The 17,801-nt window shown below is 41.3% G+C and overlaps 1 protein-coding gene across 1 annotated transcript in view; it reads left to right on the top strand.

The window, feature by feature from the left end:
- The window catches only part of CD109 (CD109 molecule), a 395,644-nt gene that overhangs the window by 181,387 nt on the left and 196,456 nt on the right, over nucleotides 1-17,801 (top strand). Inside the window, exons 12-14 of the mRNA XM_069726553.1 lie at nucleotides 9,911-10,012; nucleotides 10,296-10,358; nucleotides 14,393-14,569. Of these exons, the coding sequence (XP_069582654.1) occupies nucleotides 9,911-10,012; nucleotides 10,296-10,358; nucleotides 14,393-14,569 (342 nt within the window). The remainder of the gene's footprint in view (nucleotides 1-9,910; nucleotides 10,013-10,295; nucleotides 10,359-14,392; nucleotides 14,570-17,801) is intronic.

Here is a 17,801-nt window from a genome sequence, read left to right as displayed (position 1 = left end):
TTTAGGCACATCAGGGGCTCTCCAAACGCGACATGGCGTCCGATCTCAATTCCAGCCAATTCTGCGTTGAAAAAGTAAAACAGTGCTTCTTCCCTTCCGAGCTCTCCCGTGTGCCCAAACAGGGGTTTACCCCAACATATGGGGTATCAGCGTACTCAGGACAAATTGGACAACAACTTTTGGGGTCCAATTTCTCCTGTTACCCTTGGGAAAATACAAAACTGGGGGCTAAAAATAATTTTTGTAGGAAAAAAAAGATTTTTTATTTTCACGGCTCTGCGTTATAAACTGTAGTGAAACACTTGGGGGTTCAAAGTTCTCACAACACATCTAGATAAGTTCCATGGGGGTCTAGTTTCCAATATGGGGTCACTTGTGGGGGATTTCTACTGTTTAGGTACATTAGGGGTTCTGCAAACGCAATGTGACGCCTGCAGACCATTCCATCTAAGTCTGCATTCCAAATGGCACTCCTTCCCTTCCGAGCCCTCCCATGCGCCCAAACGGTGGTTCCCCCCAACATATGGGGTATCAGCGTACTCAGGACAAATTGGACAACAACTTTTGGGGTCAAATTTCTCCTCTTACCCTCGGAAAATACAAAACTGGGGGCTAAAAAATAATTTTTGGGGGAAAGATTTTTTTTTTCAATTTTCACGGCTCTGCGTTACAAACTGTAGTGAAACACTTGGGGGTTCAAACCTCTCAGAACACATCTAGATGAGTTCCTTAGGGGGTCTAGTTTCCAAAATGGTGTCACTTGTGGGGGGTTTCTACTGTTTCGGTACATTAGGGGCTCTGCAAATGCAATGTGACACCTGCAGACCATTCCATCTAAGCCTGCATTCCAAATGGAGCTCCTTCCCTTCCGAGCCCTCCCATGCGCCCAAACAGTGGTTCCACCCCACATATGGGGTATCAGCGCACTCAGGACAAATTGGACAACAAATTTTGGGGTCCAATGTCTCCTGTTACCCTTGGGAAAATACAAAACTGGGGGCTAAAAAATAATTTTTGTGGGAAAAAATTTTTGTTTTATTTTTACGGCTCTCCATTATAAACTTCTGTGAAGCCCTTGGTGGGTCAAAGTGCTCACCACACATGTAGATAAGTTCCTTAGGGGGTCTACTTTCCAAAATGGTGTCACTTGTGGGGGGTTTCTACTGTTTAGGTACATTAGGGGCTCTGCAAACGCAATGTGATACCTGCAGACCATTCCATCTAAGTCTGCATTCAAATGGCACTCCTTCCCTTCCGAACCCTCCCATGCGCCCAAACAGTGGTTCCCCCCCACATATGGGGTATCAGCGCACTAAGGACAAATTGGACAACAACTTTTGGGGTCCACTTTCTCCTGTTACCCTTGGGAAAATACAAAACTGGGGGCTAAAAAAATAATTTTTGTGGGTAAAATTTTTTGTTTTATTTTTACGGCTCTGCATTATAAACTTCTGTGAAGCACTTGGTGGGTCAAAGTGCTCACCACACCTCTAGATAAGTTCCTTAGGGGGTCTACTTTCCAAAATGGTGTCACTTGTGGGGGGTTTCAATGTTTAGGCACATCAGTGGCTCTCCAAACGCAACATGGCGTCCCATCTCAATTCCTGTCAATTTTGCATTGAAAAGTCAAACAGCGCTCCTTCCCTTCCGAGCTCTCCCATCCGCCCAAACAGTGGTTTACCCCCACATATGGGGTATCAGCGTAGTCAGGACTAACTGTACAACAACTTTTGGGGTCCAATTTCTTCTCTTACCCTTGGGAAAATAAAAAATTGGGGGCGGAAAGTTAATTTTTGTGAAAAAATATGATTTTTTATTTTTACGGTTCTACATTATAAACTTCTGTGAAGCACTTGGTGGGTCAAAGTGCTCACCACACATCTAGATAAGTTCCTTAAGGGGTCTACTTTCCAAAATGGTGTCACTTGTGGGGGGTTTCAATGTTTAGGCACATCAGGGGCTCTCCAAACGAAACATGGCGTCCCATCTCAATTCCAGTCAATTTTGCATTGAAAAGTCAAATGGCGCTCCTTCGCTTCCGAGCTCTGCCATGCGCCCAAACAGTGGTTTACCCCCACATGTGGGGTATTGTCGTGCTCAGGACAAATTGTACAACAATGTTTGGGGTCTATTTTCTCCTGTTACCCTTGGTAAAATTAAACAAATTGGAGCTGAATTAAATTTTTTGTGAAAAAAAGTTAAATGTTCATTTTTATTTAAACATTCAAAAAATTCCTGTGAAGCACCAGAAGGGTTAATAAACTTCTTGAATATGGTTTTGAGCACCTTGAGGGGTGTAGTTTTTAGAATGGTGTATTTTCTATCATATAGACCCCTCAAAATGACTTCAAATGAGATGTGGTCCCTAAAAAAAAATGGTGTTGTAGAAATGAGAAATTGCTGGTTAACTTTTAACCCTTATAACTCCCTAACAAAAAAAAATTTTGGTTCCAAAATTGTGCTGATGTAAAGTAGACATGTGGGAAATGTTACTTATTAAGTATTTTGTGTGACATATCTCTGTGATTTAATTGCATAAAAATTCAAAGTTGGAAAATTGCGAAATTTTCATAATTTTCGCCAAATTTCCGTTTTTTTCACAAATAAACGCAGGTACTATCAAAGAATTTTTACCATTGTCATGAAGTACAATATGTCACAAGAAAACAATGTCAGAATCACTGGGATCCGTTGAAGCGTTCCAGAGTTATAACCTCACAAAGGGACAGTGGTCAGAATTGTAAAAATTGGCCCGGTCATTAACGTGCAAACCATCCTTGGGGGTAAAGGGGTTAATTAATGGCGCTGTGGTTTAAGTACCCTTAGCGGCCGCCGTTAAAAGGCGTATCGGCGGTCGCTAAGGGGTTAAAGTCTGTGATCGTTGCTAACATCAATTGTTGTTATTGCTGCAGGGTGTCAGCTCTCATATAGAGCTAACACCCACATTTGATTGCAGTAGCTCTCAGCTTGAGCCTGCGCGATCATGAAGAAATATATGTTAGGAGTCGAGTTTCCTCTGCTGCACAGGAGGAATCTCGATCCGTGTCTGCTGCGGTTTCCCATTCTGCATCGGCCGCAGTGGGGTCTGCTCAGCGGAGGCGTCGCTCCCAGCGTCTTGCTGGGACTGATTCTGTGCAGAGGGTTACTTCTGCCTTTTCTGGCTCTCCTGTTGTACCCTGCACTGATCTGCGGCGAGCAAGCTTCTCTGGGACTAAGTCCTTATTTTCACACACTGAGCATGCCCAGGGCAAGATCTCCCGTTGGAGATCGAGGGTCACATGCTCAGGTACTGCAGCACATTCCATTGGTCCTCCAGGAAGGTCCTGAAAGGGCAAAACTTCGGTAGCAGCTTCCTATGCTGCAACTATATAAACTGCGCATGACCGCACGGCCATGCGCTAGTATTGTTTTGTAAATATGTGTGTGTGTTGTGAGTGAAAGTCGCTCTTTAAATAACCCTCCCTATTGGATGACTGTTCGCGGAAGGTGTATGTTTGCTATCTAGCGCCCGACTTATCCAACAGCACGTAACACACATTACAGCTACCAGTTGCTGTGTCCGCCAGTACGGCGCCGTGCGCTTGCTCTGCGCTTTCCTGACCCAAGCCTGGGTGGTTAGTGGCGTCCGTCAGTGCGGCACCGCACGCACTCTTGTGCCTTTATATTATTATTTATGTTCCTCTGACACCCCAGTTGCGGTGTCGAGCGCATGGGGTCTTCTGAACTCAAATCCTCAGTCTCGGGTTTGAGATTAGTGACTCCTTGCTTGCACTCTATGTGCGGTACCGCGGTCCTGTGACGCAACAGGGTCGCTTCCTTCACACAGGGTGAAGTTAACCCATGTGTGTATTCTTATAGTACCGCCATATAGTCCGTCTTTACTAGCAGCAGGGTTTTTACCTGCACGGTGGACCTCGGACTGCGAACGCACCTAGTTCCATTTCATCTTGTACTTGGTGCGTTCCGCCAGTCCTTAACAATATATGTACGGAAGTTTGTTGGAATGCAGCTCCTGCAATGCCATACATTTTTGGCACATGTTGGGAAGTGGTTAAAAAAATGCCAAGTCCTTTTTTCAACAGCTTTCATTTTTGTTTCAAACACATCATCCTTCATGAGTTTCTGAATATCCGGACCCACAAAAAAGTCTTCCTTCAGTTTTTCTTTGGACAGTCCATAAACCTTTTTACACAGACACTTAAATGTCTCTCCTTCTTTTGGTAGAGCTTTCACAAACTGCTTCAGTCCAAGCATAATGTGGAATAGTAGCAGGGGATCAACTAAACTTTCTGCAACTATGTTCTTGATTCCAGGTTGCAAAGATGTTCTCATTGGCCAACTTTTTGGCTCCAGTGATGAGTCTTATCCCTGTTGTCCTATTCACACTAAAAGCATGGGTACTTTGTGTACTCTTCTTGCTGCTCCTCATAGTTAAGTTTCTTGAGAATATAGTCTCACAACTTTACTTCAAGTGCACAGGATACACTATAAGCACTGGAGCATACTTGCTGCCGTTTAGCACAGCTTTCAGACTTTTGTTTGGATGAATCGATAAAGAGTACCTGCTTTCTCACATTGTGCTAAATGTTAATTTTTTTCTATCAGTCTAGGAAAAATACACAAGAGCACCACCTTGAGAACAGTATGTAAGGAATTCGTTATTTTCCTTTAGTCTAAAGCAGTGTTTCTCAACTCCAATCCTCAAGACCCCACAACAGGTCATGTTTTCAGGATTTCCTTAGTATTGCATAGGCGATGGAATTAATGCTTGAGCAGGTGATGAAATCATCACCTGTGCAATACTAAGGAAATCCTGAAAACATGACCTGTCATGGAGTCTGGAGAACTGGAGTTGAGAAACACTGGTCTAAAGCTTAAAAGTTCTATAGAATGTTTAGGAAGGTTCAAGTCCCTGACCAAATCATTTATTTTCAGCTGTGAAAAAAGCTGTGGCAATCTAATGATACCAAAATCATCCACCAAAGGTCATGAAAACGGGTCTAAATATGGTGCAAGAAAAAGCATAGGGAGCCAGTGTTTGTGAAAAAACTATACGTAATGGAATTTTTTCCATATTTTTACTAAGTTCAGAGATTGAAAGTATATAAAAATAATCTCTTACTTTTCAAACAATTTTACCCTTTCAGACCTGTGTTATCATAGAATTCTTTGTGGATTCCAAAGTGCTAATAGAGCATAAATCCCTCTCAAGTGACCATATTTTGGAAATTACACTCCTCTAAGAATATCTCTACAGGTGTAGTGAAGATTTTGACTCCATTGGTGTTTTCCAGAAACAAGCAGCAGTGGATATTGCTTAGTGAAAATTTAAATATGCTATTGTATTGCCCAGTACATTGTAGTGCCCATACATTGTGCCCAGCTCGTGCTTATGGAGACAAGGACATTAACATTAAGAGTAGTGTTGAGCATTCCGATACCACAAGTATCGGGTATCGGCCGATACTTGCGGTATCGGAATTCCGATACCGAGTTCCGATACTTTTGTGGTATCGGGAATCTGTATCGGATCCATAGTGATGTGTAAAATAAAGAATTAAAATAAAAAATATTGATATATTCACCTCTCCGGCGGCCCCTGGACTTCACCGTTGGTAACCGGCAGGCTTCTTTGTTTAAAATGAGCGCGTTTAGGACCTGAGAATGACGTCGTGGCTTCTGATTGGTCGCGTGCCGCTCATGTGACCGCCACGCGACCAATCACAAGCCGCGACGTCATTCTCAGGCACTAAACTCCTCATTCTAGGAATTTAGGACCTGCGAATGACGTCGCGGCTTCTGATTGGTCGCGTGGCGGTCACATGAGCGGCACGCGACCAATCAGAAGCCGCGACGTCATTCTCAGGTCCTAAACGCGCTCATTTTAAACAAAGAAGCCTGCCGGTTACCCGCGGTGATGTCCAGGGGCCGCCGGAGAGGTGAATATATCAATATTTTTTATTTTAATTCTTTATTTTACACATTAATATGGATCCCAGGGCCTGAAGGAGAGTTTCCTCTCCTTCAGACCCTGGGAACCATCAGAATACCTTCCGATACTTGGTGTCCCATTGACTTGTATTGGTATCGGATATCGGTATCGGCGATATCCGATACTTTTCGGGTATCGGCCGATACTATCCGATACCGATACTTTCAAGTATCGGACAGTATCGCTCAACACTAATTAAGAGGCATCACTACAGAAATACCAAACATGTGGACACTAAAAGGGATTTAGGGACACTGTGAGTCTCAGAGGGGATGGAGGCATTTGAATTTGGGAGCGCAGAATTCGATGGATTACTTTTGGAGGTGAGGAGTAGCCATAGTGCTTTTCCAAAGTTTTTGGCCTACCGGTGGAAGCCCCTGTATATTTCCATTGACGCATGACTAACCTGAGTAGGGATTTGCTTTTTTTAAAAAATTGAATTGAACCTTTTATTGTGAACATTTTACATAACATTTTAAATTACATTTTCCTGTGCTCTACAATGGGCACTTACATTGGACTTTCCCTCTCAAACTCGGAATAAAGTGATTCAGATGAAACCCCTGAGGCATCCATTCACTATAATGAGGCAGCAGAGGTACTCTGGACTCCATCTGGCCACTGTTCAGAAGAGTCATTCTTTTCAGAGGTGCACAAAACTGTGGCAGACCACGATTTTATGCATACTTAAAAAGAGGGACACCGCTGGATCACAGGCAAAACAGCATCCACTGTGTCTCAATATGCCTCATTATAGGGAATCTTAGGCCAGCGGTTCTGTCTGAATAACGTTATTCAGAGATTTACACGGAAACCCCAATGTATTCGCACAGTGTAGAGCGCAGGATAAATATGAGTCGAGCCTTACTGCAATCTTTGGGAGACAGAATGAACAAATTAACAGCTTTATTCTTTGGGCCAGTACAATTACCGCAGTATCACATTTGTATAATTTCTGTATGTCTTTACACAATAAAAACTATTTTATAGGGAAAAAAAAATGTTTTTTGCATCACTATTTTCTATAGCTTTTTCATCTCCCACTGATGAAGGTATGTTGCAGCGTGTTTTCTGCAGGACAAGATGATGTTTTCAGCACTACCATTTTATTAGCATTCGACTTTTTGATGTTGTTTCAGTAGCATACTTTTTTCATTTTTTTAAATTTATTTTTGTAACAGTGTTTAATGAAGAACAGGACACCTTCAGAACTCGTGTGACAGTTTTATAGGTCTGGGCCTTCTGGAGGCGGCAATACCAAATGTGTACTTTTTTGTTTATTTTCGTGTTTACAGAATTATATGTATTGGTACAATATTTTTTTCATTTTGTTTTTATTTTGTTTTGTTTTTTTACATACTTTTACATTGTTTTTTTTTTTTATTTAATTTTATATACTTTTTTTAATTAGTCCCTCTATGGGACTTTAGTTTTTGCTACACTGATCACTGATAAACTGATAAACATTGGCATACACCAGCACTGCAGTGCATTATAGCTGTCAGTTTTACACTGACCAAACGACTTTTACACCATGATCTAAACAGGTTACCTGGCTGATAACCTGGGGTTACCATGACAACGATCAGCAGCCACGATAAGTTTGTGGGGGTGCTGATCACATGGGAGTGAAAGCCCCCTCCATCTCCTAGCCTCCCAAATTGCAAACTGCAATTGACATTGCTTGCTGCATTTAGGGGGTCAAACAGCTGGGGCGGTGCAGGCACCACTCCAGGCTATGACAGCCGGGGCTTGGCTATCACATAAGCTGACCTCCCAATGACTACCATGCTGGCAGAGCTCCTGTGCTGTGCACAATCACCATGGTGTAACTGTACTGAATGGGACAGGAACATCACGTCCTTTGGCGTACCTATATGGTAAATAATATGATAATGTCAAATAATTTCATTTTAGTGGCAACTGCCTGGTGTGCCCAGTTTCAAAAAATTCTTAACATTATTTGTGCCAATTGGCAGCTGATATTAAGTGCATTATTTACAGGTGAGCCAAAAAAGTACATGTGATAAAAAGTAATTGACTTAAGGTACCTTCACACATAACGATATTGTTAACGATATCGTTGCTATTTGTGACGTAGCAACGATATCGTTAATGAAATCGTTATGTGTGACAGCGACCAACGATCAGGCCCCTGCTGGGAGATCGTTGGTCGCTGAAGAAAGTCCAGAACTTTATTTCGTCGCTGGACTCCCTGGAGACATCGCTGGATCGGCGTGTGTGACACCGATCCAGCGATGTCTTCACTGGTAACCAGGGTAAACATCGGGTAACTAAGCGCAGGGCCGCGCTTAGTAACCCGATGTTTACCCTGGTTACCATGCTAAAAGTAAAAAAAAACAAACACTACATACTTACCTACCGCTGTCTGTCCTCCAGCGCTGCGCTCTGCTCTCCTCCTGTACTGTCTGTGAGCCGGAAAGCAGAGCGGTGACGTCACCGCTCTGCTTTCCGGCTCCCAGACAGTACAGGAGGAGAGCAGAGAAGCAGAGCGCAGCGCTGGAGGACAGACAGCTGTAGGTAAGTATGTACTGTTTGTTTTTTTTTACTTTTAGCATGGTAACCAGGGTAAACATCGGGTTACTAAGCGCGGCCCTGCGCTTAGTTACCCGATGTTTACCCTGGTTACCGGCATCGTTGGTCGCTGGAGAGCGGTCTGTGTGACAGCTCTCCAGCGACCAAACAGCGACGCTGCAGCGATTCGGATCGTTGTCGGTATCGCTGCAGCGTCGCTAAATGTGAAGGGGCCTTTAGATAATCCAACAATGGCCTTAAATTGAACCTGTCATCAGGATTGTGTTGAGTAGCCTACAGAGAGTGTCAGGTTGGCACCATTATGCTGATTAAATTGATACCTTTGTTGATGTAATCCATCTTGTGGTTGTTGTTTAATCTTTATTTTCAGCTTTCAGTTAATGATATGCTCATTCTCCGGGACGTGCTGTGAGGGGAAATTTCATGTGGTGCTCTGCTTAGCTATTCACTCTGATGGCTTCTGACAGGTCACTGATCCCTCAGTGACCTGCCCCTTATTTTACGTACTGAATATTATATATATTGAAAAAAAAATACCTTCAGCAGGCAGGAGGCAATGGCGCCTGTGCTGCAGCATGATGGCATGTATAATATGCATTTAATTATTTTATTTGCTTGTATAAATAAATTCAGCAACAAAAAAAAATTCTGTCTGAAAATGGCGCTGGCTGCGCCTGTGCCATAGCATCTATCGGCAATCTGATAGATGCTATTGCTCAGGCATTGGCTGCACCATCTTGGTATAGAAAAAAAATTGTCCCAACAAAGATGGAGCTGATGGTGCCTGCACAGATGAATCTATCGAATCACCACCGGCTAAGGCGCTGGCGCAATTTTGAGACAGAATTTTTTTTTTCTGTATTTATTTATACCAGCAAATAAAATAATTAAATGCACATTATACATGTGATCATGGTGCAGCACCTGCTTGCTGAAGATGATTTTTTTTTTCAATATATAATATTCAGTATGTAAAATAGGGGGCAGGTCACTGAGGGATTAGTGACCTGTCAGAAGTCATCAGTAAGAATAGCTAAGCAGAGCACCACATAAAGCCTCCCCACCCACAGGCCCCCACAAGCATTTCATTAACTAAAAACTGAACATAATGATTAAACAACAATCACAAGATGGATTTCATCAACAAAGGGATCATTGTAATCAGTATAACGGTGCCAACCTGACACTGTCTGTAGGCTACTCAGTAACAATCCTGCTGACAGGTTACATTAAACTAAGCTAATTCATTTAAAATATGTATTAACTAGAAAGCATTTTTTACACATTTCTCATTTACAGTTTCATGCAATTCATTTTCTTTCTAGTTTTATTCAGGTCTTTAATTTCAGTTCTGTTTTACAGGCTGAGTTTCAGGACAGTGTGAATTATTTAGATGTTGATGATGTATTTAACTCTCCAAACAAAATGTATCTTGACATACAAAATACAAACCATAATGTAAAGGTAAAGTGCACATTTTTTTTTTAGCAAAGAATACAATAGATGTACAAATGTAATTACTTGATTATTCATGTATGTAGTAGTATTATTCCAGTTACTGATTTATTAGCTTTATAGTTTTAGTCAGTTATTTTTAATAAAAACAGTAATGTATCTAATTAATTATCATCTTTTTGGAAATTATTACTTATTAATTTGCCAAAAGTATTCTTGACATAAACACTGAATTGAAAATACTGTATGAAGGCAACATTTCTATCTAATAACATGAACCTTTCTTTTGTAGGTTGGAGTTCCATTTACGGTTGAAGTAAAGAGTAGCACACCAGTCGATGCAGTAAAATATTTGGTAATTTATTATTGATTTAATCAAAGTCCTAAACTTTATAAATGTCTAAAGTTACATGGCATTTTGTTTCTTTCACCTTATAGAATAAACTCCTTTGATTATCTCGACTTTTGACGTACATGTATGTCAAAGGTCATGAATGGGTTAAGCACTGTTTGCAGGAGCCATTTGGAAGGCACCATATACAGCTCTGGCAAAAATTAAGAGACCACTACATCCAAACCCTATCATGGGCAGCCCAATCTCCAGACCTGAACCCCATTGAAAACTTCTGGAATGTATTCAAGAGGATGATGGATAGTCACAAGCCATCAAACAAAGAATTGCTTACATTTTTGTACCAGGAGTGGCATAAGATAACCCAAAAGTAGTGTGAAAGACTGTTGGAAAGCATGCCAAGAAGCATGAAAGCTGTGATTAAAAATCATGGTTATTCCACAAAATATTGATTTCTGAACCCTTCAGAAGTTAACATTAGTATCGTTGTTTCTAAATGATTATGTACTTGTTTTCTTTGTATTATTTGAGGTCTAAAAGCACTGTTTGCTTTTTTAAAATTTTGACTGTTTCTCCTTTTCAGAAAAAAAAGACAAACTTTATTGCTTGGAAATTCGGAGACATGTTGTCAGAAGTTAATAGAATAAATGAACAATTTACATTTTACTCAAAAATATACCTATAAAGAGAAAAATCAGACAAAGGCTACGTTTACATTTGCGTTGTTGGGCGCAGCGTTGGCGACGCAACCAACAACGCATGTACACAGCGCAGCGTTTTGCAACGCATGCGTTGTCATAAGATCGTACACAGCAGGAATTTCGGCACAGGGAAAACACTACAAGTAGCGTCCTCTGCGCCCTGTCTGTGCGTCAATATGACGCATGCATCGTAAAACGCAATACAACGCATACCGGCGCATGTCCATGTGCCCCCCATGTTAAAGATAGGGGCGCATGATGCATGCATCGGTATGCGTCGACGACGCTGCGCCCAACAATGCAAATGTGAACGTTACCAAACTAAACATTTTGCAGTGGTCTCTTAATTTTTGCCAGAGCTGTAGAGTGCTAGAACACTTAACTAGGCTTAAATTGTGCCCAGTAAAGGATAGTGTGGATGATTATTTAAATAAGCTGTGCTGAGTGCACTAGGATTTCAGATAATAAACATACTCCAACCAAACAATGAAGAAGACCAACTGTCTAAAAGTTTAGATTTGCATACAGTTAGGTCCATATATATTTGGACAGAGACAACATTTTTCTAATTTTGGTTATAGACATTACTACAATGAATATTAAACAAAACAATTCACATGCAGTTGAAGTTCAGACTTTCAGCTTTCATTTGAGGGTATCCACATTAAAATTGGATGAAGGGTTTAGGAGTTTCAGCTCCTTAACATGTGCCACCCTGCTTTTAAAGGGACCAAAAATAATTGGACAATTGACTCCAAGGCTATGTCATGGACAGGTGTGGGCAATCCCTTCGTTATGTCATTCTCAATTAAGCAGATAAAAGGCCTGGAGTTGATTTGAGGTGTGGTGCTTGCATTTGGAAGGTTTTTCTGTGAAGTAAACATGCGGTCAAAGGAGCTCTCCATGCAGGTGAAACAAGCCATCCTTAAGTTGCGAAAACAGAAAAAACCCATCCGAGAAATTGCTACAATATTAGGAGTGGCAAAATCTACAGTTTGGTACATCCTGAGAAAGAAAGAAAGCACTGGTGAACTCATCAATGCAAAAAGACCTGGGCGCCCACGGAAGACAACATTGGTGGATGATCGCAGAATAATCTCCATGGTGAAGAGAAACCCCTTCACAACAGCCAACCAAGTGACCAACACTCTCCAGGAGGTCGGCGTATCAATATCCAAATCTACCATAAAGAGAAGACTGCATGAAAGTAAATTCAGAGGGTTCACTGCACAGTGCAAGCCACTCATAAGCATCAAGAATAAAAAGGCTAGACTGGACTTTGCTTAAAAACATCTAATAATGCCAGCACAGTTATGGAAGAACATTCTTTGGACAGATGAAACCAAGATGAACCTCTACCAGAATGATAGAAAGAGAAAAGTATCGGGAAGGCGTGGTACAGCTCATGATCCAAAGCATACCATATCATCTATAAAACACAGGGGATGCAGTGTGATGGCTTGGGCATGCATGGCTGCCAGTGGCACTGGGTCACTAGTGTTTATTGATGATGTGACACAGGACAGAAGCAGCCGAATGAATTCTGAGGTATTCAGAGCCATACTGTGTGCTCAGATCCAGCCAAATGCAGCCAAACTGATTGGTCGTCATTTCATACTACAGATGGACAATGACCCAAAACATAAAGCCAAAGCAACCCAGGAGTTTATTAAAGCAAAGAAGTGGAATATTCTTGAATGGCCAAGTCAGTCACCTGATCTCAACCCAATTGAGCAGCATTTCACTTGTTAAAGACTAAACTTCAGACCAAAAGGCCCACAAACAAACAGCAACTGAAAACCAACATAGTGAAGGTCTGGCAGAGCATCAAAAAGAAGGAAACACAGCGCCTGGTGATGTCCATGAGTTCAAGACTTCAGGCAGTCATTGCCAACAAAGGGTTTTCAACCAAGTACTAGAAATGAACATTTTATTTAAAATTATTGAATTTGTCCAATTACTTTTGGTCCCTTTAAAAACAGGGTGGCACATTTTAAGGAGCTGAAACTCCTAAACCCTTCATCCAATTTTAATGTGGATACCTTCAAATGAAAGCTGAAAGTCTGAACTTCAACTGCATCTGAATTGTTTTGTTTAATATTCATTGTAGTAATGTCTATAAGCAAAATTAGAAAAATGTTGTCTCTGTCCAAATATATATGGACCTAATTGTATATGTTCTTGCTTAGGCTCTGTTTACAGCATGGTTTGTTAATAATTTTCATTCTAGTCAGCCATGACAGCAGAACAAAAAAAATAATTAAATTGAAGGAATCAAAACCACAAGAGATTGACAATGACTACGTAATCCAAAGACAAAATGTGGTAGTAATTTTCAAAACTTTAGTTATTAAACTCAATTAAAAGCCATATCATAAAATGTCAGTAAATAGCAAAAAATGTACAATAAAGGGATGTCAAACAAAATCCATCTCACATGGGTTCCTAAGTGAAAAAAAAGTTTATGAGGAATATAGTATTAAATTGATATCATGGTGACAAATTGTTTAACACAATTCAAGAAAAGTTTAGGGTGGACACAACTGTTCCATTTATCTACAATTGTTTGTCTTTTAGTCATAATCCATGCACTATTATATTTTTCATAATATTACAGAATTTACTATTTATTAACTCAAAAAATGTAAATGGATTTTCTAGTGTTCTTACGTCAGGAATGCACCTCTCCCTGCCTCCCGCCTTCCTGTTTTTCTGGGGAGCTGTGCTTTTAGAGATTGACTTACTGCCGACCCAAATGGTGGCTCTTCCATGCTGAAGGCAGAATCAGCTTTGCAGCAGCCAGGCATCTTCAGATCAATGATTTCAAGCCTAAAGCAAAGAACTTATACGCATGTGCTCCATGCTTAGGAGTCCATTTACCTCTGACAGACAGCCAGAGTGATGGAAATCTGGGCAACATGCAGTGAATATAAAATTAAACATTGCTCCATGTTGTGAATGGAGTGGATTTTTGATAAGAAGTAAATTTCATTGTTACTAGTTTTTATAAGCATTTTGCAATTTTACCTATTTACCAAGGTGAAACAATAACTCCATTAGCCAGTAGCCTTGGTAGAGTTCCTAATTTTCTACTTAAAACTATAGGGCAAGTATTGAAAAAAACAAGGTACTGAAAACTAAGTTTATGAACTCAAGCCATATCCGTTCAATTCTATCTGCAGTGGTGTATTTGATCATTTCTGTGATCACAATAGAAATTAGATCACGTAAATCCCACTATAATTTGCTCAATTCTTGAGGTAAAATAACTTTATTATAAAGTAGTAATAAGATAATTAATTTTATTGCATTTTTCATTTTTTTGTTTCAATTTAGATAATTTCTCGGGGAGAGATTGTTCATTTAGGACTTGAGAACTCTACTTTACTGACCCTAATACCTCAAAGTTCGTGGACTCCTGAAGCATTCCTGATCATGTATCATGTAATGAATGATGGAACAGTTCTGAATGATGTTACCACCATATCTGTCCACCCTAACTTTGACAATAAGGTGAAAAAATGCTGAAAAAATCTAAGTGTTATCTGTTACTTGTTGTGACAGATGCAAAATTCTTTGCTACTTTTCCTTTTGGGTAGTTGTTCTCATTTATTCTTTGTGACTTTATATTTGAAGATTTACATATGGATCTAATAAAAGATTAGGTGACTTTCCTGACTTGAGAAAATATTCTTTTACAGGCAAGTCCTACCATCTTTTTTGTTTTGGACTCTTGCACAGTCAACAGCATGAGGCTTTCTTTCCATGCATTGATTGCCAGATTCTGTCTCTTTAAGGCCTTGAGTAGACAAAAATTTCATAAAGAATTCATTCCAATTCACAATATTTTTCATATTGTCACAAAAATTTAGTCCGAGGCCCCCCTTAACATCTGTTGCTGGTTGAATTGCAATGCCTCCTCCTGGGTCCTTGTAATTTAAGCTGGACCTCGCACTGAGTGCTTTGACTTTCCCAGTTTAGGAATCTTAATCTCTTTTACAATTGTACCAAAAGGGAATCAGAGTCCCTCCTCTATGTCTCTTCCAGGGTTTATGGCTGTCCCTCCTTCTAGTTTTTGTCAAGTCTTGCACATATTGCATTTGCTTTACCAATCTAAAAGTCCCACTCCTTTAACCCCTTAACCCCAGGAGCTTTTTTTGTTGTTTCATTTTTGTTTTTCGCTCCCCTTCTTTCCAGAGCCATAACTTTATTATTTTTCCATCAGTTAGGCCATGTGAGAGCTTGTTTTTTGTGGGACAAGTTGTACTTTTGAACTACACCATTGGCTTTACCATGTTGTGTACTCAAAAACGGGAAAAAATTCCAAGTGTGGTGAAATTGCAAAAAAAAGTGCAATCCCACACTTGTTTTTTGATTGGCTTTTTTGCTAATTTGACTAAATGCTAAAATTGACTGGCCATTATGATTCTCCAGGTCATTATTAGTTCATAGACACCAAACATGTCTAGTGTTAGGGTTTGGCGGAAGGCACCAAATATATATTTATAGAGTAGTCGGTGCGTTCGCAACCCGGGGTCCACCGTGCAGGAGTAAAACCCGCTTCTACTAACTGACGGTACTATATGGCAGTATAAGTGAACTCTGTTACTTCACAGAGTCACTTAAGACAAGAGAATGATGTGCCCTGTTAACCTCACAGAGGAACACAGCTACCAAATAGAGAGAACAGTGGTCATGCAGTCAGAATAGCACACGCAAAATTCCTCACCAGAGGTGCCGGTATTCTAAGGGCTTATTTCATCCGGGCCCTGAATCCACTCACACAAAACTCCTCACCGGAGGTGCCGGTATTCTAGGGGCTTATTTCAGCCAAACCCTGAAACCACATACATATGACCACACTGGTGCAGAACACATAACCTAGTTGATACTAGCGCATGGCCGTGCGGTCATGCAAACCTTTTATAGCTGCAGCAATTTCAGGACATTCCTAGAGGACCAATGGGAGCTACTGCAGTACCTGAGCATATGACCCCCAACCTCCAATGAGAGGTCTTACCCTGGGCAAGCTCAGAAGGGGAAAAGCAGGACTTAGTCCCAGAGACGTCTGCTCGCCGCTGACCAGTACTGGTTACAATGGCTGAGCCTGGAAAGGCAGCAGTAATCATCCGCACCATATCAGGCTCAGCCAGACGCTGCGACCGACGTCTCCGCTGAGCAGGCTTCACTGCAGCTGGAGAAGAATGGGAGACCGCAGTGGAGATGGCTCAAGATTCCTCCTGTGCAGAGGCGGGAACTCGACCCCTAACATCTTGGTTCTCTTTTATCTAAGTGGTGAAAAAAAATTCCAAAGTTTGCTAGAAAAAAAAAATTGCACAATTTTCCATTACTTGTAGCGTCTCCATTTTTCATGATTTCGGGTTTGGTGAGGGCTTATTTTTTGTGTGCCAAGCTGACATTTTTAATGATACCACTTTTGTGCAGATATGTTCTTTTGATCGCCCGTTATTGCATTTTAATTCAATGTTGCGGCGACCAAAAAAACGTAATTCTGGCATTTTGTTTTTTTTAGCGATCAGGTTAATCGATTCTGACCGTAGAGATACCAAATATGTGTAGGTTTGATTTTTTTTTATTGTTTTATTTTGATTGAGGCGAAAGGGGGGTGATTTAAACTTTTATATATTTTTTATTTTTAAACACATTTTTTAAAAACTTTTGGCATGCTGCAATAGCCTCCATGGGAGGCTAGAAGCTGCCACAACTCGATCGCCTCTGCTACATAGAGGTGCTGCACAGATCACCTCTATGTAGCTGAATTACAGCATTTCTATGAGCGCCAACCACAGGAATGCGCTCATAGCAATCCATCATCAACAACCATAGATGTCTCAAGGAGACCTGCAGTTGTGATGGCAATGCACCGATGACCTCGATCACGTGACGGGGTCAGCAATGCACGTATTTCTGGCCCGATGGCCGGAACCACTTGTTAAATGACGCTGTCAGCGTTTGACAGCAGCATTTAACTAGTTACTAGGCACGAGCAGATCGCAATTCCCCCCATGCCTATTGCAGGCACATGTCAGCTGTTCAAAACAGCTGACATGTCACAGCTAGGGTTGAGCGAAATGGGTTGGCCATTTTCAGAAGTCACCGACTTTTGGCAAAGTCGGGTTTCATGAAACCCGACCCGACCCCTGTGTGGGGTCGGCCATGAGGTCGGCGATCTTCTGAATCTGGTATCGGAATTCTGATACTGAGTTACGATATGTTTGCAATATCGGAAATCGGTATCGGAATCCATATTTAAATGTAAAATAAAGAATTAAAATAAAAAATATTGCTATACTTACCCTCTGACGCGCCCTGGTACTAACCGGCAGCCTTCCTTCCTTAGAATCAGCGCGTGAAGGACCTTAGATGATGTCGCGGCTTGTGATTGGTCGCGCGACCGCCCATGTGACCGCTCACGTGACCAATCACAAGCCGCGACGTCACCGAAAGTCCTTCAAGCGCTGATTCTTAGGAAGGAAGGCTGCCGGAAAGAAGCAGGGCGCGTCCGAGGGTGAGTATATACCTAATAGGAATATACTCACCCTCGGACGCGCCCTGCTTCTTTCCTGTCCTGGTGAAAACTATATCGCACTTGTGTACATGATCTCAATGGTTTAAAGCAGATGAGCATGCCTTACTTACGTCCTATCCTTCAGTCACAAGACGGCTGAGGTCTGTGATTATCTGCATCAATCAGGAAGTGGTCACTTGGCTATTGCAGCCAATC

The sequence above is a fragment of the Ranitomeya imitator genome, chromosome 5 (assembly GCF_032444005.1).
Source record: "Ranitomeya imitator isolate aRanImi1 chromosome 5, aRanImi1.pri, whole genome shotgun sequence".
In the NCBI taxonomy this organism is placed as follows: domain Eukaryota; kingdom Metazoa; phylum Chordata; class Amphibia; order Anura; family Dendrobatidae; genus Ranitomeya; species Ranitomeya imitator.
This window is presented reverse-complemented; position numbering and strand designations above follow the sequence as displayed.